General features: G+C 37.3%; 3 protein-coding genes across 3 annotated transcripts; 1 reads left to right on the plus strand and 2 right to left on the minus strand.

Annotated features, from left to right (window-relative positions):
• Window positions 1–293: 293 nt before the first annotated feature.
• Window positions 294–4,731, minus strand: LOC147761587 (mucin-5AC-like). Its single transcript, XM_087012780.1, has 7 exons — window positions 4,602–4,731; window positions 4,142–4,218; window positions 3,663–3,873; window positions 3,356–3,432; window positions 2,629–2,836; window positions 1,886–1,986; window positions 294–715 (listed from the first exon to the last, which is right to left on the minus strand). The coding sequence occupies exons 1-7, from the start codon at window positions 4,654–4,656 to the stop codon at window positions 533–535; spliced, it is 912 nt and encodes a 303-aa protein (XP_086868906.1). The 5' UTR covers window positions 4,657–4,731; the 3' UTR covers window positions 294–532.
• A 3,038-nt stretch (window positions 4,732–7,769) lies between these two features.
• On the minus strand, window positions 7,770–14,035 carry LOC106166467 (mucin-5AC-like). Its single transcript, XM_087012779.1, has 8 exons — window positions 13,897–14,035; window positions 12,011–12,072; window positions 11,553–11,629; window positions 11,075–11,285; window positions 10,766–10,842; window positions 10,036–10,243; window positions 9,379–9,479; window positions 7,770–8,201 (listed from the first exon to the last, which is right to left on the minus strand). Exons 2-8 carry the CDS (start codon window positions 12,063–12,065, stop codon window positions 8,019–8,021), a joined length of 912 nt encoding a protein of 303 aa, XP_086868905.1. The 5' UTR covers window positions 12,066–12,072; window positions 13,897–14,035; the 3' UTR covers window positions 7,770–8,018.
• Window positions 14,036–16,258: 2,223 nt separating this feature from the next.
• On the plus strand, window positions 16,259–22,653 carry LOC106170013 (UMP-CMP kinase 2, mitochondrial). The gene is made up of 6 exons (XM_087012509.1): window positions 16,259–16,987; window positions 17,360–17,534; window positions 17,907–18,039; window positions 18,232–18,433; window positions 18,711–18,953; window positions 19,207–22,653. Exons 1-6 carry the CDS (start codon window positions 16,392–16,394, stop codon window positions 19,328–19,330), a joined length of 1,473 nt encoding a protein of 490 aa, XP_086868635.1. The 5' UTR covers window positions 16,259–16,391; the 3' UTR covers window positions 19,331–22,653.
• Window positions 22,654–23,330: the final 677 nt, after the last annotated feature.

Below are 23,330 nucleotides of genomic sequence, written 5' to 3' on the forward strand. Positions count from 1 at the left end.
TATTTAATTGAAAAGACGACACCAAATGTCACCAAATTTACACACAACTAGCATTAGGGTGTGCTCGTTAAAGGTCACGTGCCTAATAGCGAGTGTGGCTACCGCGTACTGCAATTTTCTCCTGTAGATCCACGTTTCTAACACTATTTCTAACAATCTTCAGCTGTGCGGTGATCATTTGTAAATAAAAGTACATGGAAATGGGGGTGGGACAACCTTTTTGACCAATGTTGTATATGTAGTATACGCCATAGTCGTTTTTTTTAAATCATTTCTATCAATAAGCGATGAACTAATGCAAAGAAGCACAATTTATTGTCCTTAAATGGTACTTTTGTTAAATGCGTCACCTTTCAAAATGGTGAAGAACCTAAATTTTAAATCAATGCATAGCAAGTCAACAGAAAGTTTTAATAAATCAATTCTGTAAGCGTTTCTCAGATATACTAAATTCAGGTTGCATTGTATGTCATTCACCAGGATATCGCTTGTCATTTTCCTCAGTGAGTACATACTGTAATAGTGAGCCAAATTACGGACACAGGAAACGGACTTCGTAATCGAAGCAATTTTGTCCACTCGGCTGGTCGCGGTTCTCGCAGACGAACCCTTCAGAGGGCGTGCACTTCACTTTGATCACCTGACCAGTCAGTTCCCACGGCACATTAGTTCCCCTCATGCGGCACTGGATGTCAATTGGTTCTTGTCCAGAGCACTTGAAAAATTAAAGGAGACGTGTTTGTTACCATCTGTGTCAAGGCCCACAATAGCATTTCTCTGCCCTTTACTCGTATATTAATTAAACGTTATGCAACTGCTTTAGTCCAAAGAAATTTTCTATTCATCATCCATTTCTCACAACTCTAATAATATGGAAAAGGGGCGCGCAGTCGCCAACAGGCCTCGATGGCAATAATAGGTGGCATCCAATATTATCAGAAGACAAGTACACAAGCACTTATATTCCTTTAGTTAATAATAATAATACTACATGTGAAGCTTTGAAAAAAAATCGTATAGGTATATAATGATGACCACAACAAATTAGTTTTTTTTTCTATCTCGTATCTCAATAACAATGTTAATGCGTAAGACGTAAGAAAAGTTTTATGGCCGTACAAGGGACAGGACTGGCCGTGGAATAGCATACAGGTAATACCGACGTGACAGAAATGGTAGGCCTGAGAATGGAAGTCCGGGTCCAATATGGCTAGTACAAGTTAGGGGTATTGGGGTAAGTATATGGGACGGATATCAACTGTACAAAGTGGGGAACAGACTACCGTTCCTATCGGACTACCATTCCTGTCAGATCGGGTACGTAGTTCCTTTAAAGTACATTGGTGTATCTAGAGTTAGCAATGCATGTGCCAATTAAAGAGGGGGGCGAAGAAAGTGTTATCAACATTTTGAAACTTGTTATAACACGTAATGTTCCTATATGGACACGCCCTAAAAACAACTTTATATCTCACTTCCACTGATTCTGCTGCAGTGCTTGAAATTGTCGAATATGTGCCACTGTATAAAAGGGTTAAACATGTTGTGTAATAAATGTAAGATATGAAGGCTGCAACAACCACTATAATGTATCATCATAACATTGACTGCATTCCCACAGTTTTTAGATCGATCTATCCCCGTGGGGAGTCTCACTAGATTAGTGTCAGCTTGGCCGGCTTACATGTCTGTCCCGCCTATTAAAAGCTGTAAGGGGGAAATTAACTTCCGTGCGCGCTCGGCTGACAGCAATTTAGCGTGAACCCCCAGGGAGTTAGGTCGATCCAGTTGGATCGATCTAAATCTGTGGGAATGCAGTCATTGAATTAACTGAGAACAACGTCTAAGCTAGGATTATAGTTTATGTACCAATTAATGTACCTACAGGATCAAAGCCAGTTGGCCCCACGTGCTCAGCGTCGCGGTAACCGCTGGGGTCATCTCTGTCCATCCAGGGAGTCCACTTCGCGCAAGCAAGACACGTGCCTGTGTAAGATATATATTTCAAAGTAATATATATATATATATATATATATATATATATATATATATATATATATATATATATATATATATATATATATATAATCCCATTTCAACAAAACATACATCCATGCGCATTTTGTGTGACAGAGAAAATACAAAGAAAAATACAGGCAACTTCACCCATTTATAAATAGACAACTTTACCCATTTATAAAGGCTGAGGTCAAGTACAGAGCACGAAAACAAGGCTAACTATCAGCTCAAATACACAAATTAACTAATTCTAAGCTACGGGGATTTTAGATGTTTTAGAAGCAAAGCGGCCACTTACTTTTGTTATGAATGTGTGTAGAGTGAAGTTTTATGTCTGTTTATGTGTATGATTTTTTCTTTACCACCCTACACCCTTCAAAACACTACCCCACCACTCAACAGTCACACATGCGCGAGCGCGTGCGCACACACACCCACCTACACACACCATACACACACATCAATTTCGTCCACAGGGAAATCTCTCCACGACAATGTGAAGGAGCAAATGCGCAGATATGGAGGGCCTCATAGACACGAGAAAGATGGCATGGATATGCGATGCATGGTTTGCTGATGCACTTCTCCTGGCTTCTTTCGACGACTTACCTATGTTTGGACATTTAAAATTCACCTCGTAGTCCTTGCAGGTCCTCCCGTTGACTGATGTAGTACAGACCAAGCCATTCTCCCAGTTGCAGTCGTGGCCGGTATTGTATTGGTCTCCAGTTGCATAATAATGGTAGTGGGTCACTCTGTCGCGACACCGGGTGCACAATGGGCGAGCACCATTGCACAGGTTGACGTTGTCAGTCGACTGAAATATGAGAACTATAATGAATATTTTTTAAAAACTATATATACAGACATCAAACGAAAAAATTCGAAGAATGGCAAGAATGTTTTAATAACGGAATTGATCAAAGTCTGACATCCTGTGCGAAGTTACTAACGTGAGATCGCATTTCTTCGGCACTAATTCACTGCAAATAATTGACCAGTATTTATTTAGAGGTTCATTGAAATGAAGGTTCAATAGCAATTGCCATCAAAAAAGTTAGACGTTTGTGCAGATGCCTAACAGGCCTACTGAATTTCCACACAAATGTTCCGGGTACCTTTTAACCAATTGCCTTTTGGTCCTATCGAATAAAAATCGACAAAAACACTGTATATGCATGCGCATGTACCCTGAGCCTGTAAAGTTGGTCTCGTATAAAGCCTTCATTTTTTCCGTAATATTAAATAAAGATTGTTACTTAACTAAAGGCAAACACTTAAGCAGACAGGTGACAGTAGCAAAAATAGCACGTGATCATCACGTGGTGATCCTCACCCTGAAAGTCTCAACATTCTCCCAGTCGCCGGTACCGCTTGGATCATCCCTATCTCGGTAGTTTGTCCACGTACCACCTGGATAGAAGAACGAAGTAAAAATATTATAAAAAAATATATGATGTCGAGACAACAAATCCGTCGTCCCTGTAATACAAACAAAAAAAAGAAGAAAAAAAGATCGAGAAAGAAAACGTGCAGTAGTTCAAGGCGTCCTTGAAAAACAAGAAGTTTCAAATAGGGTGAAATTTCTCATTGTGGTAATGCACAAAGAAGGTCACACCTACCACAATGCCCACAGAACTTACTTGTACTTGGGCACAAGTATCTTATCTCATAGTCTGCGCAGGACCCGTCGGCTTGCTGGGAGTTGCGGCACACCAAACCTTGTGTTGGTAAACAATGGACCTCCAATATATCTGGAGCTGTTCCGGACCAGCGAGTGAACGTACTGGTTGACCCCTTTACGCGACACTCTGCTCCGATGGGTTTACATCCGCCACAGATGTAACCTAGTTTCTAAATGAAAGTGGCAAATAAATTTTACTTTTTTCTTTTTTTATTGACCACCCTAAATGTCGAGGCTTTCCACTTTTCTCTTTACAAACGCTCACTCTCTTCTTCTCTTTCCCATTCTTGCATTCTTATACAATGATATTATTTTACATTTTCCGAACAGTGTAATCAGAAAAGCATCATCTCAACCAACCGAGTTACATTCATTCATTTATTTTAGCCTTTCCTCTAATCAAACGACTTAGAAGCTAGAAGTGAAGTTTTTTCTTACCTTTTGCTCTGTAATATGTTCATTATCCTCATAACCAGAAGGATCGTCTCGGTCATACCAACCGGTCCAATAATGTCCTTGGGAAATATAGACAGTGAACAGTCACTGTTAAATTCAGTAACTTCAGTAATATAATTATTGAGTGACGTACATTATTCAGACTAAAGTCTCAACAAAATGCAATGTATGTCTGTTCCTTGCGCCTACAACAATGTAACAGTGTTTAATAATATCTAGTTCCTAAAACTTATAAAAGTATACATGTGCAGACAACCTTTTCTTTTCTTCTCGAACAAATAATGATATGTTGTATTATTTCAAATTCGAGCAGAAATACAGTTCGGTTATTAAAGTGTATATTCTGGATAATATTTCAAAGATTAAACTAACTAATTGGCATGGTACACGTGTATATGATGTATGAAGAGGTGACACATGTCAACAAAAAGCTGCCTCTTACCTTTGATAGAATGTAAAGTCAGAAAACACGAAAACACAAAGGGCATCAAATTCATGTTATACCTGAAAGATGTAACAATATTTTACACTAGAAGGCCATTTACCATGACAGTTATCTCTCACACCTATTTCATGCCATAATTCTTACCTATAATCTACATAACATACAACCCTAAGCTGGGGGGGGGGGGTATTGCCCTTTGTACGCTTTAGAAATATAATAGAAATTATGATCCAAATTACTGTCAAAGGTCATCATTCTTCGATTTTGACCTTGTACTGTCTGGAGGAAGGGAAGTCTGGAAAAAGTCTACTCTTTGTAGACTTGTGAAAATGATGATAAAAATGGATGACTCCAAAGGCCTGGTAATGCTATTAGAATACAACACTTGACTCCAGTTGCCTTGATTTTTTTAAAACAAAGTGTGATAAAATATCCCCCCAATGCTACTCTTGTCTGTTCAGGAACATCATGTCTAATTACCCATACCCATCAACACTAAGAAAACAACCTGTTTAACTCATATATCTCATCATTATATATAGTTACCAACAAAAACGCCGTTTGCATACATTTATGAAATTTTAACCAATGGGAACACGTGATCTGAATTTCAAAGACATCATTTTATGCATGAATGTCATTGAAACACAACAAATGTACTTTTATGAGGTCTTACTAAATCTAAATTACAAACATGTTACCATCCTTTAAAGTAAATTAAAAAAGAAATAAAAATAGGTTATTTAATTGCTTCTGTGCATTTTACGTCCCCGCCGAAGCCACAGAAACATCCAAATGCGACGGTACACCAATTTACAGTTGCATAATTTGGATAAACAACATCACAACTAATGATTAACTTAACTTATGACTGTATACACCTTTCTATGTTTATATTTTAAAATTTACTTTAAAACAATAGTAAGGCTGCTTCACCGTGCGCTATTACACATAATTGGATAAAGGTAAAGGAATCCGTTCTTAAAAGTATACGGCGTGCATGGCACGATACTGATTTTAATTAATTAATTAATTTTTATTAAAGAATTTGCTACTAATAATAATGATAACTACGATAACAAAAAAGTAGAATGAAATCTAGCGCAAAGTTTATTTTTGAACAGGGGGCTACCACATACAAAGTTCACTATGTATTGAACATTGTATATATTATATAGAATTGCTCAAGAACAATGTAAAAAGGTTGTTTCGGACTCACATGTGACCATACATGTACCTATAGGTATTGACAGTGATACGTGCAGTGTGACTACGTGACGTGAGCTTACAAATTAATGAAACTGTGAAAATCTTAATCGTACCTCTCGTGGTGAAAGGCGTGAGTGTATAAACCGAATCACCGTTCGATACTTTCCGTTTTGTTAAGCTGTTAGGAAAAAGATTTCAGAGGGGTGCCATTCCAATGAAAATGTCTCGCAGTGACCGACCAAGGAACAATACAAGGCGAGATTATAGGTGTCCTGTTTTACTCCCTTAATTACAGGGGATGTACTCATAGATTTTGGGAACAAATTAACAAGTCAAAACCTGGAGAAACTTATTTTGTCAGGACAAGAAGACTAAAGATTTTGACATGTTTTACATCACTATATGAAATTCACTCATGGTGCTGAGACACCATTCACCGCAAGTCATAAAAGATAAAGCACTTTTTGGAAATTCCCTAACCTTTTCATCCCTCACACTAACATTTTACTGGTATTTCTCCGTTGTTCTCCAACGATGCTTACCTATAATCTACAAAAACTAAAATGAAGCCATGAAAACTGATTAATGTTTTTGTTTATGCAAAAACAACAATGCCTGTACAAATGATGGTTTATAAAAAGGAAAAATGCGTATTAAAGTTTTAACCTGAAAACTTGCCCATTACCTCAGCAGTGTGTCCACGTCCAGTTTTTGCTTGAATTAACAACGTCTTCTGATGGATTATTACCCAAGATAACATCAATTTTTACACGATCTTAATTACCTAAGTGGGTGTAATGTCGGCCTTACAACTGAAAAACACCTGGGGATAATTTGAATTAAAAAGACATGATCTTTTCCATAAGTACCTGCCAACCTTCATCAGAAGGCAATTAATTTTATTTATAAGCTGATATCTTTGCCAAACCTTTATATAATTCTGTTTAATTCCTCGCATTGCATTAGGAGTGACACTTATTTTGGCAGGAGATTATATATTGTTTTTCTTGTTTGGGAAAGGGTAAAATGGAAAGGGGGAGGCTAAGGGAGCAATGTGGTATACTGTGTTAGTAGTACTTCCGGGGCGTTGAAAATATGAATAAATAAATAAAAATAAAAAAAACGCAATTAGATATTGGATAGAAAGGCGTGGTCTTTATTGTTTATTGTAACTCTCATCATTATCTTCATTATTTTAACTTTCAAGTCTGATATGAAAACATTCTAGGGTTTTATTCAATGGCCGATTGTCAGATGTGAGCATCACCAGGAAACTTTATTGGAATATTATCTGCAGTCAAGTGTAGTTATGGGGTGTCGTTCTTGTATACAACATACTGTTTTAGCTGCCAACAGTTAATAAGGCCTCCATACCTTTTGAATGATGAAGTTGATTTATTAAACTTTCCTATTACTGGTAGAAAAAAATGAGTTGAAGCCCCAAAACATTGTTATTTCACAAATATGAATTTTACCACTAAAACGCGTTAAGTGATAAGATTCCATATTTTGACAAACAATTTGTTTCCTTGGGTAAAAGTCTTCAAGTTTGTGAAAACGATTCAATGTTTTCGGTGAAAATTAAATCCCTGTGGCAAAATGATATTTCTTAAATTGGACTCGATATCGCATTCCAGTCAAATGCCCATTATTACACTTGTTAAGTTGGTGAGCTGTGGAAAGGGCTGATACGTGTTATCGTTTGAACTTGTATAAACTGCTGCATTTTCGGCATTATATTATTGTCATTCATTGATATAAATATATTCTACCAGACCCACCAAGATTTGGATATTCACTGGCTGTGGATTTTTCTGTTCTACTGGCGAGGGATTTTGAACAACAATAATAATAACAACATCATCCAACCGCCCGCTGCTGGAGGTAGTGAGTATATATGTAGTATACGCCATAACCGTTTTTCTTTTAAATAATTTCTATCAATAAGCGATGAACTAATGCAAAGAAGCACAATTTATTGTCCTTAAATGGTACTTTTGTTAAATGCGTCACCTTTCAAAATCGTGAAGAACCTAAATTTTAAATCAATGCATAGCAAGTCAACAGAAAGTTTTGGGTACATGTAATAAATCAATTCTGTAAGCGTTTCTCAGATATACTAAATTCAGGTTGCATTGTGTGTCATTCACCAGGATATCGCTTGTCATTTTCCTCAGTGAGTACATACTGTATTAGTGAGCCAAATTACGGACACAGGAAACGGACTTCGTAATCGAAGCAATTTTGTCCACTCGGCTGGTCACGGTTCTCGCAGACGAACCCTTCAGAGGGCGTGCACTTCACTTTGATCACCTGACCAGTCAGTTCCCACGGCACATTAGTTCCCCTCATGCGGCACTGGATGTCAATTGGTTCTTGTCCAGAGCACTTGAAAAATTAAAGAAGACGTGTTTGTTACCATCTGTGTCAAGGCCCACAATAGCATTTCTCTGCCCTTTACTCGTATAATAATTAAACGTTATGCAACTACTTTAGTCCAAAGAAATTTTCTATTCATCATCCATTTCTCTCAACTCTAATAATATGAAAAAGGGGCGCGCAGTCGCCAACAGGCCTCGATGGCAATAATAGGTGGCATCCAATATTATCAGAAGACAAGTACACAAGCCCTTATATTCCTTTAGTTAATAATAATAATAGTACATGTGAAGCTTTGAAAAAAATCGTATGGGTATATAATGATGACCACAACAAAGTAGTTTTTTATATCTCGTATCTCAATAACAATGTTAATGCGTAAGACGTAAGAAAAGTTTTATGGCCGTACAAGGGACAGGACTGGCCGTGGAATAACATACAGGTAATACCGACGTGACAGAAATGGTAGGCCTGAGAATGGAAGTCCGGGTCCAATATGGCTAGTACAAGTTAGGGTTAGAACGGAGTATTGGGGTAAGTATATGGGACGGATATCAGCTGTACAAAGTGGGGAACAGACTACCGTTCCTATCGGACTACCATTCATGTCAGATCGGGTAAGTAGTTCCTTTAAAGTACATTGGTGTTAGCTATGCATGTACCAAGATCCTCAATTAAAGAGGGAGGCGAAGAAAGTGTTATCAACATTTTGTAACTTGTTATAACACGTAATGTTCCTATATGGACACGCCCTAAAAACAACTTTATATCTCACTTCCACTGATTCTGCTGCAGTGCTTTGAATTTGTCGAATATGTGCCACCGTATAAAAGGGTTAAACATGTTGTGTAATAAATGTAAGATATGAAGGCTGCAACAACCATTATAATGTATCATCATAACAGTGACTGCATTCCCACAGATTTTAGATCGATCTATCCCCGTGGGGAGTCTCACTAGATTACTGTCAGCTTGGCCGGCTTAAATGTCTGTCCCGCCTACTAAAAGCTGTAAGGGGGTAATTAACTTCCGTGCGCGCTCGGCTGACAGCAATTTAGCGTGAACCCCCAGGGAGTTAGGTCGATCCAGTTGGATCGATCTAAATCTGTGGGAATGCAGTCATTGAATTAACTGAGAACAACGTGTAAGCTAGGATTATAGTTTATGTACCAATTAATGTACCTACAGGATTAAAGCCAGTTGGCCCCACGTGCTCAGCGTCGCGGTCACCGCTGGGGTCATCTCTGTCCATCCAGGGAGTCCACTTCGCGCAAGCAAGACACGTGCCTGTGTAAGATATATATTTCAAAGTAAAATATATATATAATCCCATTTCAACAAAACATACATCCATGCGCATTTTGTGTGACAGAGAAAATACAAAGAAAAAAACAGACAACTTCACCCATTTATAAAGGCTGAGGTAAAGTACAGAGCACGAAAACAAGGCTGACTATCAGCTCAAATACACAAATTAACTAATTCTAAGCTACGGGGATTTTAGATGTTTTAGAAGCAAAGCGGCCACTTACTTTTGTTATGAATGTGTGTAGAGTGAAGTTTTATGTCTGTTTATGTGTATGATTTTTTCTTTAGCACACTACACCCTTCAAAACACTACCCCGCCACTCAACAGTCACACATGCGCGAGCGCGTGCGCACACACACCCACCTACACACACCATACACACACATCAATTTCGTCCACAGGGAAATTTCTCCACGACAATGTGAAGGAGCAAATGCGCAGATATGGAGGGCCTCATAGACACGAGAAAGATGGCATGGATATGCGATGCATGGTTTGCTGATGCACTTCTCCTGGCTTCTTTCGACGACTTACCTATGTTTGGACATTTAAAATTCACCTCGTAGTCCTTGCAGGTCCTCCCGTTGACTGATGTAGTACAGACCAAGCCATTCTCCCAGTTGCAGTCGTGGCCGGTATTGTATTGGTCTCCAGTTGCATAATAATGGTAGTGGGTCACTCTGTCGCGACACCGGGTGCACAATGGGCGAGCACCATTGCAAAGGTTGACGTTGTCAGTCGACTGAAATATGAGAACTATAATGAATATTTTTTAAAAACTATATATACAGACATCAAACGAAAAAATTCGAAGAATGGCAAGAATGTTTTAATAACGGAATTGATCAAGGTCTGACATCCTGTGCGAAGTTACTAACGTGAGATCGCATTTCTTCGGCACTAATTCACTGCAAATAATTGACCAGTATTTATTTAGAGGTTCATTGAAATGAAGGTTCAATAGCAATTGCCATCAAAAAAGTTAGACGTTTGTGCAGATGCCTAACAGGCCTACTGAATTTCCACACAAATGTTCCGGGTACCTTTTAACAAATTGCCTTTTGGTCCTATCGTATAAAAATCGACAAAAACACTGTATATGCATGCGCATGTACCCTGAGCGTGTAAAGTTGGTCTCGTATAAAGCCTTCTTCATTTTTTCCGTAATATTAAATAAAGATTGTTACTTAACTAAAGGCAAACACTTAAGCAGACAGGTGACAGTAGCAAAAATAGCACGTGATCATCACGTGGTAATCCTCACCCTGAAAGTCTCAACATTCTCCCAGTCTCCGGTACCGCTTGGATCATCCCTATCTCGGTAGTTTGTCCACGTACCACCTGGATAAAAGAACGAAGAAAAAATATTATAAAAAATATATGATGTCGAGACAACAAATCCGTCGTCCCTGTAATACAAACAAAAAAAAAAGAAGAAAAAAAAGATCAAGAAAGAAAACGTGCAGTAGTTCAAGGCGTCCTTGAAAAACAAGAAGTTTCAAATAGGGTGAAATTTCTCGTTGTGGTAATGCACAAAGAAGGTCACACCTACCACAATGCCCACAGAACTTACTTGTACTTGGGCACAAGTATCTTATCTCATAGTCTGCGCAGGACCCGTCGGCTTGCTGGGAGTTGCGACACAGCAGACCTTGTGTTGGTAAACAATGGACCTCCAATATATCTGGAGCAGTTCCAGACCAGCGAGTGAACGTACTGGTTGACCCCTTTACGCGACACTCCGCCGCGATGGGTTTACATCCGCCACAGATGTAACCTAGTTTCTAAATGAAAGTGGCAAATAAATTTTACTTTTATCTTTTTTATTGACCACCCTAAATGTCGAGGCTTTCCACTTTTCTCTTTACAAACGCTCGCTCTCTTCTTCTCTTTCCCATTCTTGCATTCTAATACAATGATATTATTTTACATTTTCCGAACAGTGTTATCAGAGAAGCATCATCTCAACCAACCGAATTACATTCATTCATTTATTTTAGCCTTTCCTCTAATCAAACGACGTAGAAGCTAGAAGTGAAGTTTTTTCTTACCTTTTGCTCTGTAATATGTTCATTATCCTCATAACCAGAAGGATCGTCTCGGTCATACCAACCGGTCCAATAATGTCCTTGGGAAATAAAGACAGTGAACAGTCACAGATAAATTCAGTAACTTCAGTAATATATATTGAGTGACGTACATTATTCAGACTAAAGTCTCAACAAAATGCAATTTATGTCTGTTCCTTGCGCCTACAACAATGTAACAGTGTTTAATAATATCTAGTTCCTAAAACTTATATAAGTATACATGTGCAGACAACCTTTTCTTTCCTTCTCGAACAAATAATGATATGTTGTATTATTTCAAGTTCGAGCAGAAATACAGTTCAGTTATTAAAGTGTATATTCTGGATAATATCTCAAAGATTAAACTAATTAACTGGCATGGTACACGTGTATATGATGTATGAAGAGGTGACATATGTTAACAAAACGCTGCCTCTTACCTTGGATAGAATGTAAAGTCAGAAAACACGAAAACACAAAGGGCATCAAATTCATGTTATACCTGAAAGATGTAACAATATTTTACACTAGAAGGCCATTTACCATAACAGTTATCTCTCACACCTATTTCATGACATAATTCTTACCTATAATCTACATAACATACAACCCTAAGCTGGGGGGGGGGGGGGGCATTGCCCTTTGTACGCTTTTGAAATATAATAGAAATTATGATCCAAATTGCTGTCAAAGATCATCATTCATTTGACCTTGTACTGTCTGAAGGAAGGGAAGTCTGGAAAAAGTCTACTCTTTGGAGACTTGTGAAAATGATGATAAAAATGGATGACTCCAAAGGCCTGGTAATGCTATTAGAATACAACACTTGACTCCAGTTGCCTTGATTTTTTTAAAACAAAGTGTGATAAAATATCCCCCCATTGCTACTCTTGTCTGTTCAGGAACATCATGTCTTATCACCCATACCCATCAACACTAAGAAAACAACCTATTTAACTCATATATCTCATCATTATATATAGTTACCAACAAAAACGCCGTTTGCATACATTTATGAAATTTTAACCAATGGGAACACGTAATCTGAACATCAAAGACATCATTTTATGCATGAATGTCATTGAAACACAACAAATGTACTTTTATGAGGTCTTACTAAATCTAAATTACAAACATGTTACCATCCTTTAAAGTAAAGTAAAAAAAAGAAATAAAAATAGGTTATTTAATTGCTTCTGTACATTTTACGTCCCCGCCGAAGCCACAGAAACATCCAAATGCGACGGTACACCAATTTACAGTTGCATAATTTGGATAAACAACATCACAACCAATGAAAAACTTAACTTATGACTGTATACACCTTTCTATCTTTATATTTTAAAAATTACTTTAAAACAATAGTAAGGTTGCTTCACCATGCGCTATTACACATAATTGGATATAGGTAAAGGAATCCGTTCTTAAGAGTATACGGCGTGCATGGCACGATACTGATTTTAATTAATTAATTAATTTTTATTAAAGAATTTGCTACTAATAATAATGATAACTACGATAACAAAAAAGTAGAATGAAATGCAGCGCAAAGTTTATTTTTGAACAGGGGGCTACCACATACAAAGTTCACAATGTATTGAACTTTGTATATATTATAGAATTGCTCAAGAACAATGTAAAAAGGTTGGTTCTGACTTACATGTGACCATACCTATAGGCACTGACAGTGATACGTGCAGTATGAATACGTGACGTGAGCTTACAAATTAATGAAGCTGTGAAAATCTTAATCGTACCTCTCGTGGTGAAAGGCGTGAGTGTATAAACCGAATCACCGTTCGATACTTTCCGTTTTGTTAAGCTGTTAGGAAAAAGATTTCAGAGAGGTGTCATTCCAATGAAAATGTCTCGCAGTGACCGACCAAGGAACAATACAAGGCGAGATGATAGGTGTCCTTATTTACAAGGGACGTACTCAGATATTTTGGGAGCAAATTAAGAAGCCAAAACTCGGAGGAAACTTATTTTGTCAGGACAAGAAGACTAAGGATTTTGACATGCTTTTTTATATCGCCTTATATGAAATTCACTCATGGTGCTGAAACACCATTCGCCGCAAATCATATACGACAAAGCACTTTTTCGATATTCCCTAACCTTTCAATCCCTCACACTAACATTTTACTGGTATTTCTCCGTTGTTCTCTAACGATACTCACCTATAATCTACAATAACCAAAATGAAGCCATGAACACAGATTAATATTTTTGTTTATGTAAAAACAACAATACCTGTACAAATGATGGTTTATAAAAAGGAAAAAAAATGTGTATCAAAGTTTTAACCTGAAAACTTGCCCCTTACCTCAGCGGAGTGTCCTCGTCCACTTTTTGCTTGAATTAACAACGTCTTCTGATGGATTACCAAAGATAACATCAATTTATACACGATCTTAATTACGTAAGTGGGTGTAATGTCGGCCTTACATCTGAAAAACAACTTCGAATTAGAATTAAAAAGACATGATTTTATTCATAAGCACCTGCACCCCTTAATCAAAACGCGATTAATTCAATTTATAAACCGATGTTTTTCCCAAACTTTTCAAGTATGTGAAAGTAAACTAATAGATGTGAAAAAAAGCAATGTACCCTGCTGGGATCCAGTTTTCTAAATAAAAAAGAGAAAATTGTTCATCCGTTTCTTGCTTGACCGTCAGTCTTTTTAGACTGATGTCGTCCAGATACAAAATCTATGGTCTGACAATCAAATTTATGACCAACTCTATGCATTTATGTTCTGCCGACAGTTATGTGTGGTATTTAAACTAAAAATAAACTTTAAAATGCAGAAATAAATCTATGGTGTTTATTGTTATCTGCAAACCAAACGAAATTTTAACATATTTTGATAAATCAAGGCCATTTAACTTTTGAACAGACTGTGAGAATTTGTGGGAATACTGCAGATTTTGTCGCTGTGACCAAATATAGCGCAAGGGAAGGCAAAACTTTCTACAGAGAACTGCAGTCTCCCATTAAGAACAAATTCCCTTGAGTTCTGGGGTCCGTGTGACAGAAAGTCCGCCCTCCATATAGTTATAATGGTTAGGGTTAGTTTGACCTAAGTAGGTCAAAATCTAGGGCGAGGCTCACCTGTACAAATTAATGGGAAGTGGACTCTCTGTCATTGGGGACTTTCTGGATGGGCAAGATGTGCTGGTAGATTCCACAGCCAGCTGATGGTTACAGGAGCTGATAGTACAAGGCTGCTTTCAACTTGAGCGTAACTCAGGGTACAATTACAGTTAGTAATTTATAAGTTCTATAATGCTCGTTAAAGCCGACCGGGGAATACCAATCAAGGTAAAAAGTTTTAGATAGGCGTCTTCGCAACAAACCACATACAAAAATCTCAACTTCCAGACGTTTTAATGTCCACATTTTATAAAATGACAATTTGATTAAAGTAAACTCTTATCCACGGTGCTCCGTGAGAGGCTTGCACACACTCATGCTGCTGATCTGTATACTAGGGCCCATGACATTATACATGTTTCACATTCTGAGGTTAGAAAAAAATGAGTCTTGGAGATCATATGGACACAAAGGGTGTATTCCCAGAGATTTAGATCGATCCAGGGATTAAGATTTAGATCGTCCTAACTCCCTGGGGGTTCAAGCTAAATTGCAGTCAGCCGAGCGCGCACCATAGTAATTACCCCCTAGCAGCTTTCAGTAGGCGGGACAGACGCTTAAGCCGGCTAAGCTGACAGTAATCTAGTGAGACTCCCCACAGGGATAGATCGATCTAAAAATCTCTGGAAATGGGGTGAAAGTGGGCACAAGGATATGTTATATAAAATAGTATAATGCTTGGTATAGTATGGAGGACATGGGGATGAAATTATTCGGTTTAGCCTGGTTTCGTTTGTTTTATACTGTTTTTGTGGTGGAAGATGGAAAAAAGGGTGCCTCCAAAGTTATGGGAGGTACGTGGTCCACTATGTTGTTACCCCCAGGTACCGCCATTAGGTGTAAACAAAACATTTTGAAGGCGATTAAATTTGTCTCTTTCATTCTGCGTCCATGCAACTTTACTTTGGTCTTCATTTACCAACCCTCCCCGCCAATTTTTTTCTGGCACGTTCTGTTAATGTTGAGCTTTTATAAACTTAGACGTAAGCGATAAATATGATTAGATGTCATTATAGTGCATTTTATCTTTGTATATTTTATTCTAAATGAAGAAAATTGTGAAGTGCCACTTAAGGCATAGATCTTCACTAGCGATGAAAGATTTTGCTAAGGAGAGGGGAGGGGAGGGTAAAAAAAAAAAAAAAACATTAGCAGCGATGGTAGTGTGGTGTGAAATTTGCTGATCAAGCATTGGCGGAAACTGTGGGACAAAATTAATTTTAGGTTGTCCGAAGAGTACTAGTATAGAAAAACAAATGATATTACGGAATTTTAACAGTGAAAACATCCAAAAATGTAGATGACAATCGTGGAAGGTCTTGCGATTTGACTCGTCCAAAGTGTCAGAAATAGCCTAGGAAGATCTAAACAATAAATAAATAAATAAATAAACAGATAAGCAAATAACGAAAAATGAATAATCATCTCACACAGTTTTCAATACCCTTGTTGTCATTGGGGATTCCACGGAAAAAAGTGTCACTGCCTTGAACTAAATATAGACATATAACGGGGGATTCTCCCTGGCCCACAATGCATCGGATGACGTCATACCCTTTCGAGGAATTCCCTATCTGAAATTTGCCGGGTGATAAGTTTTCTGGAATCTGAAGAGAAAGAGAACACCAATATTGCAACAGCATAAAGGGAATAATCAAATCTATGATACTGCGTACTCTGAGGTCTAATCATTGGTTGAAGGACTTTCCTAAATTGCGCATTTCTTGCATTTTCCAGCTGCAACACAAAATGGCGGGAACGCAGGCTGGTTCGGATAACAATACCAAAGGCAGCCCTGAAGAGTCCAACAATATATTCTGCTTTGAACTCAAAGGCGGGCCATTTTATTTCACCTTACAGAATTCTAGCGAGATAGGCTCCAAGCGCCAGAAATTTCACTATCCACAGGAGCTTCAAAACTGTAAGGAAGTTTTAGGAATGTCATCTTTCGCCGTCAGCACTGATGGGAAAAATACAACAAATGGATTACACTCGATCAAATCTTCAGTAATTCATAATATGATCAGGCATTACAGCATGCGAGATCGCTTGAAGACGATGGAAAATAACTCCTCGTTTTTAATGGACAAACGTTGCTCTGTGATCCCTACACTGACCCTTGACAAGAATGTCGAAGGTGATGATCGATTTTGCAGAGGTTTTGCCATCCTGGTCAATGAGAAGGGTTTTCCTGAGGATTCAGTAAAAGACGCCGTTAAAGAGGGCATAGCGGAATTTGATTGCCTTTCTTTTAACAGGTACCGGTAGTACACCCTTTTATGTATACTATATATATAAATTGTGTGAATCATTTGCTTTATAAATATGTTTGTTTACAGATATATGCCCTATAGGTCAATGTGTCAAAAGCATTATAAATTCTTTTATCAGTTATACATGGGTAGAAAAAGGTCCCCACTGGTTTTATCCCTGAGTCATGTAAAGGGTTAGAAAGCTTGACTTTTTCAGAACCCCCACCCCCCTTTTAATTGCTGAATGCAGGCCTGGTAACTATATTTGTCTGTTTGTTATCCTTATTTAATATAATTTTATTATTATTTTTCATTTATTATTTATATTTATTTGTGTATTTTTAATATTTTTATTATTATTACTTAATTTTATTTCAGATTTGTCAATGAAGGTGATCAGATAGTTCATCACTCAGACACTGGTGTTGATAATGAAGAGACCTCCTCAGTGGTGGTCCCAGTGCCACGCCCACACATCCACCCAGCATTTCTAGACAGGGAGACCATTGGTGTGTTTCACAGCTACGAGAGGTCTGTCCGGATATTAAATGAGGTATTTAAAATAGATATTTTTTTAGACAAGTTATTGAGCATTAAACAAAATATTAGGAGGTGCAGCGAGAATTAATTAAATGCACAGTCAAATGTAAAAGGGGAAAAAAACATAGTACAGTTCCAGACCTGTAGCTGGTGGATGGGGGTGGGGGGGGGGGGGTGGGGGTTGGTTCAAATGAACCGTCCTTTGACAGAAAAAGGTAAACTCTGGGTAAAAACCGATCTAGGTACAAAAAAGTTTCTTGGTAAAAGGTTCAGTTTTTCAGAAAAAGAACTGCTGTTTTAAAATTGCTCACTTTTGAATATTTTAACATTAGGGTTATTGACCAGCAATGTAGCTACATTGTGTTTGCATTGACTATAATTGCAGTGTAAGCATTTGCCAGAGGTCCAGGAGTCCCTGAGGATAGCCGCTGAGCATATAGAGAAAGATTTCTCCATCCAAGACTACCAACAGCAGATGAAACACCCATTTATTGTATTAGAGGGTCTGGATGCAACAGGTGAAATTTACCCCCTCCCCCCCTCCCCTTTCTCTCACTCTCTCTCTCTAAATTTCTCACACACACAAACACAAACGCTTAGAGTAACATTTCATAAAGAATTAAAGAAACTGTATTTATTTTTACACAAAGTGAGTCATATATCTCCAAATGCCTTTTGATGAAATTTGTAATTTTATTTTTCCCTCTCAGGAAAGAGCACTCTAGTCGAAAAACTGGGTCAAACACTGAATTCAGTTGTCATGCGCACACCACCAGACTGTGTTAGACATCTGCGTGAAAAGTTTGATGCTCATCCTGAGATCCTGCGGCGGGCATACTACAGCCTCGGAAACTACATCGTTGCCAAGCAGATTGCTGAAGAGTGCCAAACACGAGCTGTGGTCATGGACAGGTGAGCACTCTTAGAGACTAAACATTTATGCTGTAAGTCTCAGCTTTAAACAATTTTGATTTAATTTATGAAATACTGTTTTCTGTATAAAAGGAAAAACAGCTCCTCAGTGTCTTAGAATTCAATGCCTCAAATAAAATTCAATTCATGTGCATAAAACAACTGCATTGTTTACACATTTTAAAAACAAATCAGACATAGGTGATATATACCGTATGTCTCTAGAATTATAAGCAATTTCCAACATCTATTACTCAGTCAGCACATCCCATTTCAGATTCTGGCAGAGCACAGCTGCCTACGCCATAGCACATGAGTCTGGGTGTGGAGACAAGTCAGTGCTGCCCCCTAATGAACACTGGGTCTACGCTTGGCCAGAAGACCTCATCAAGCCTTCTGCCATTTTGTTTCTCACCGTAAATGAGGATATAAGAGACGAACGCTTGACGGAAAGGAACATGACGAAGTTGACACATGAAGAACAACTTATGAGGAGCAAAAAGAGTGAATTCAGGGAAAGGTTTGTAAAAAATTCAGCTGTTATTTTTGGAGATTTTTTTGATTTGTAAAGCTGAAAACAATTTAAATTTTATGTTTTTCACCAAAATGCTTGCAAACAGATTTTTTAATTTGCACCTTTCTCTGTGTTGGTAGATAAAGAAAAATATTGCTTAATAAGCAAGCATATCTTAAAACAGACATGACAGGTATACATTTACAATGTCTAGACTTTTCTGAATGAAGCAATTGATATCTATGTTTAATCATTTCAGATTGCTTGAAGCTTATGTCAGAATGCGAGACCCAGCCCCAATTATCATAGATGCCAGCAAGTCAAAGGTAGAGGTGGCTGAAGAAGCTATGGAGGCACTGAGAAGGAGGAAGCTACTGCCGTGAATGTAAATTAATACACAGTAGCAGACATTTTATATGCCATTTATATACCAGAAGTAACAGATGGAGATGCCTTGAAACTTGAGATTGCTTTTAATTAATGATAGATGAGAGAAATCAGGGGAAAATATGACATACCAGTACCTGTACTGATGTCTTATTTGTTTTACTTTAAGCTGTTGAACAAAGTTGAAAAACACCTTGAAGAACAAGACCAACATTAGCATAAGACTAGGAGTTGACATTAATCTTTGAAGGTTATCAGGTTAGGTTAATCATTCAGTCAAAATTTATATATCTACCAGACTAACAAGGTTGTGTTAAATGGAGGTGGAGGTGACCCCACCCCCTTTTCAAATTGAAAACACCTTTGTTCCATTACACTTTGGTTTTGAATATAAGCAGTGTTGTCTAAATATACTCATATAGTGGAACAATTATCTTATACCTCCACTGAAAGCTGTTATTATACCTTATTTGGAAAGAGATTGATTTTTCACTGTTGATTAGATGCTAGACCTTATGATATTGATTTATTATTTTAAATCATATTGGCAAGTTATTATGCCAAAATATTATGTAAGAATAACCAATTTAAATATATAAATGATAAATAATTAATGAAAGCATCAAATTACTTTATTGTACCACCAGCGTTAGCGCTGGCGGTACACATGGTTTTAGTCCCGTCCGGTCCGTTCCGCCGGCTCTGCCGGCTCTGCCGGCTCCGTGGCCATGTTACCGTTACCGCTTCTCCTCCTAGACGGTAAGGGCCCCCATACCCATCTCTTGGATTTAGGTCACCTATAATCTCAACTCGTTCCACGTAAAATTTGGGCTTTGTCGGTATTGGGGTCTAGGTGTGGCATTCATTGCAATGCACCCTTGTCCAAAAATGGCAAAATTAAATGCTAATTATCTACCCTACGGAAGGAATTATGGGAAAAATTTCTACAGACGGCTTTCCAAAAGTCATATGTGTAGATTTCAAATATGCCCTTGGATTTGACCTTTGACCTTTATTTCAAGGTCAAACGGGCCAAAATTTTCAAAAAAATGAATTTTTTTACGAAAAAAAAATTATTTGCACTGTTATTCAGACACCACACAGACTTAACCAATAATATTATTGGAAAATGTTACCCTTCAGGTCATCTTTCATCTCCGTAAATTTGGGGTCAATCAGTGCATTTTCACGGGAGTAGCGGCCATAAGATACCGAAACTGAAAACTGTCTCTAATTCAGGAACCATTAATGCTAGAGACCCATTCTTTTTTTGCATTTTGTAGAGCATGTAAAGCCCAACACTGGAGGTGGTCTCCGTTTTTTTGTATTCCATACGGTTTGAGTTACGCTGTATCAAAAAGTACATATTGATTGGTGGTGTAAGCAAAATGTGCAGTACGGTAATGGATAATAAATTTTAAACTCTGGAAAAATAAAACATAAGGCTTGGCAAAGCAGACAACTTGTGGTAAAAAATGACATTATTTCATCAAATTTGAACTTCTGGAACTTCAGAGCACCTCCCATTTCAAGAATAGTGACCAAAATGACCTTTTTTTTATTTTAATTAATTTTTTCTGTAGGAAATTAATGGCACATTAAGGTAACTCCAAAATTATAACTAAATGTGACCTTAAAATTGACCTTTCATTTTGGAGATAAAAGGGAGGCAAAATTTGAAAAGTTCAATTCATGGTGAAAAGTCGGTCAAAGGTCAATTTCAAGGTCACATTTAGATTGCCAGTATATGACTTCCTATTCAACTTCAATAGTAACTATGGACCTATCTCTGCCAGCTTTGCTTCCCTTTTATCTCCAAAACTGGCAGAGATAGGTCCATAGTTACTATTGAACTTGAATAGGAAGTCATATACTGGCAATCTAAATGTGACCTTAAAATTGACCTTTGACCTACTTATTATTATGAACTGAACTCTGCTAATTTCTTTCTCTTTTAACTCCAAACCTGGCAGAGATAGGTCCATAGTTACTATTGAACTTGAATAGGAAGTCATATACTGGCAATTTACTGTGACCTTGAAATTGACCTTTGACCTACCTTACGATGAACTTAAATTTGATTGTACCATTTTTAGTTATATATATTTTTTGCATATTTTGAAAATTCTTGTTTCTTTCTCTTTTAACTCCAAACCTGGCAGAGATAGGTCCATAGTTACAATTGAAGTTGAATAGGAAGTCATATACTGGCAATCTAAATGTGACCTTGAAATTGACCTTTGACCGACTTTTCACCATGAATTGAACTTTTCAAATTTTGCCTCCCTTTTATCTCCAAAACTGGCAGAGATAGGTCCATAGTTTCTATTGAACTTGAATATGAAGTCATATACTGGCAATCTAAATGTGACTTTGAAATTGACTTTTGACCTACTTTTCACCATGAACTGAACTTTGCAAATTTTGGTTCCCTTTTATCTCCAAAACTGGCAGAGATAGGTCCATAGTTACTATTGAACTTGAATAGGAAGTCATATACTGGCAATCTTACTGTGACCTTGAAATTGACCTTTGACCTACTTTTTATCATGAATTGAACTTTGCAAATTTTGGTTCCCTTTTATCACCAAAACTGGCAGAGATAGGTCCATAGTTACTATTGAACTTGAATAGGAAGTCATATACTGGCAATCTAAATGTGACCTTGAAATTGACCTTTGAACTACTTTTTATCATGAATTGAACTTTGCAAATTTTGTTTCCCTTTTATTTCCAAAACTAGCGAGATAGGTCCATAGTAAGTTACTATTGAACTTGAATAGGAAGTCATATACTGGCAATCTAAGTGTGACCTTGAAATTGACCTTTGACCTACTTATAATCATGAACTGAACTCTGCTAATTTCTTTCTCTTTTAACTTCAACCTGGCAGAGATAGGTCCATAGTTACTATTAAAGTTGAATAAGAAGTCATATACTGGCAATTTACTGTGACCTTGAAATTGACCTTTGACCTACCTTACGATGAACTTAACTTTGATTGTACCATCTTAAGTTATATATATTTTTTGCATATTTTGAAAATTCTTGTTGATTGCATTTTTACAGCTTGTCAAGCATAAGACTGGTGGCTGTGTCCCTTATTTTGTGTATGTGGGGGTCTATACGAATGCGCTTGCTCCAGCTGGTGGTACAATATTCGGAGGCGGTATCGCCTCTCTGATCCTCTAGTTTTATATAGATATAGACTACCATTATTTTCCTTAAATGAACATTTCAGTTGCTTTTTGATTGTAAAAACTGAGAATTATACACTCATTAAAAATGATAATAATAAATTGTTATTATCCTCATTTCACATTTAGTTTTATACTATTTTGAAAATACCGTGCAGGTTGAAGAAGTGCCGTTCAGAGTGCATTGCGGTAGTTGTGCCTCTTGTCACATTTACTTGCACATCTGAAGCAGGCTGTCCAGTTGCCTGATCTGGCAATAAGTGTATGTAAACCAAAACACAGTGATTAGAAAAGTAGAAATAATTCTTAAAGATTAGGTCAGTGAAAACCTGGCAGATTTCCTTTTTGTAATAACATTTTCTCTTTTTCTTTTTTTTTTTTTTAGTTTTTGCAAGCTAAAAATGTACATGATTCACTCATAAAATAATTATGACCTTATAAATTGCTATCATTCACTTTCTTCTGTACTACATGTGCCCATGAGTTTTTTTTTTTTTATTGTTACAGTATATTCTTTGAAAGATTGATTAATCAATGTATTTATCATTATTATTTTATCTTTTTCAACTGTCTATCTTTATTTTTCCCATGACACTGTCAGGCCATCATTGTCACTTTTTGGAGAGAAAAAATTATTAGATTGAATTTTTAAAAATTCTCAAAAATGAAAACATTCACGGACTTTTCTCACAAAAAGGAGTAGAATTAATTGATAACTAAATATCGAAATTAAATGAATCGAAGTTCCACTCAGCGCACCTGCTAAAATGGCTGCTCCCTTTATGAATATTCATCAACG

Source organism: Lingula anatina, chromosome 5 (assembly GCF_051362555.1).
Source record: "Lingula anatina isolate TDL-2025a chromosome 5, LinAna3.0, whole genome shotgun sequence".
Lineage (NCBI taxonomy): Eukaryota > Metazoa > Brachiopoda > Lingulata > Lingulida > Lingulidae > Lingula > Lingula anatina.

Excerpts from the sequence above, each read along its gene's own strand:
- LOC147761587 (XM_087012780.1), bottom strand. The coding sequence starts at position 4,656 with ATGAATTTGATGCCCTTTGTGTTTTCGTGTTTTCTGACTTTACATTCT. Across the intron at positions 3,874-4,141 it reads AACATATTACAGAGCAAAAG|AAACTAGGTTACATCTGTGG; the intron begins GTAAGAAAAAAC and ends ACTTTCATTTAG. Across the intron at positions 1,987-2,628 it reads TTTTAAATGTCCAAACATAG|GCACGTGTCTTGCTTGCGCG; the intron begins GTAAGTCGTCGA and ends TATCTTACACAG.
- LOC106166467 (XM_087012779.1), bottom strand. The coding sequence starts at position 12,065 with ATGAATTTGATGCCCTTTGTGTTTTCGTGTTTTCTGACTTTACATTCT. Across the intron at positions 11,286-11,552 it reads AACATATTACAGAGCAAAAG|AAACTAGGTTACATCTGTGG; the intron begins GTAAGAAAAAAC and ends ACTTTCATTTAG. Across the intron at positions 8,202-9,378 it reads GGCCAACTGGCTTTAATCCT|TGCTCTGGACAAGAACCAAT; the intron begins GTAGGTACATTA and ends TAATTTTTCAAG.
- LOC106170013 (XM_087012509.1), top strand. The coding sequence starts at position 16,392 with ATGATACTGCGTACTCTGAGGTCTAATCATTGGTTGAAGGACTTTCCT. Across the intron at positions 16,988-17,359 it reads GATTGCCTTTCTTTTAACAG|ATTTGTCAATGAAGGTGATC; the intron begins GTACCGGTAGTA and ends ATTTTATTTCAG. Across the intron at positions 18,434-18,710 it reads CGAGCTGTGGTCATGGACAG|ATTCTGGCAGAGCACAGCTG; the intron begins GTGAGCACTCTT and ends ATCCCATTTCAG.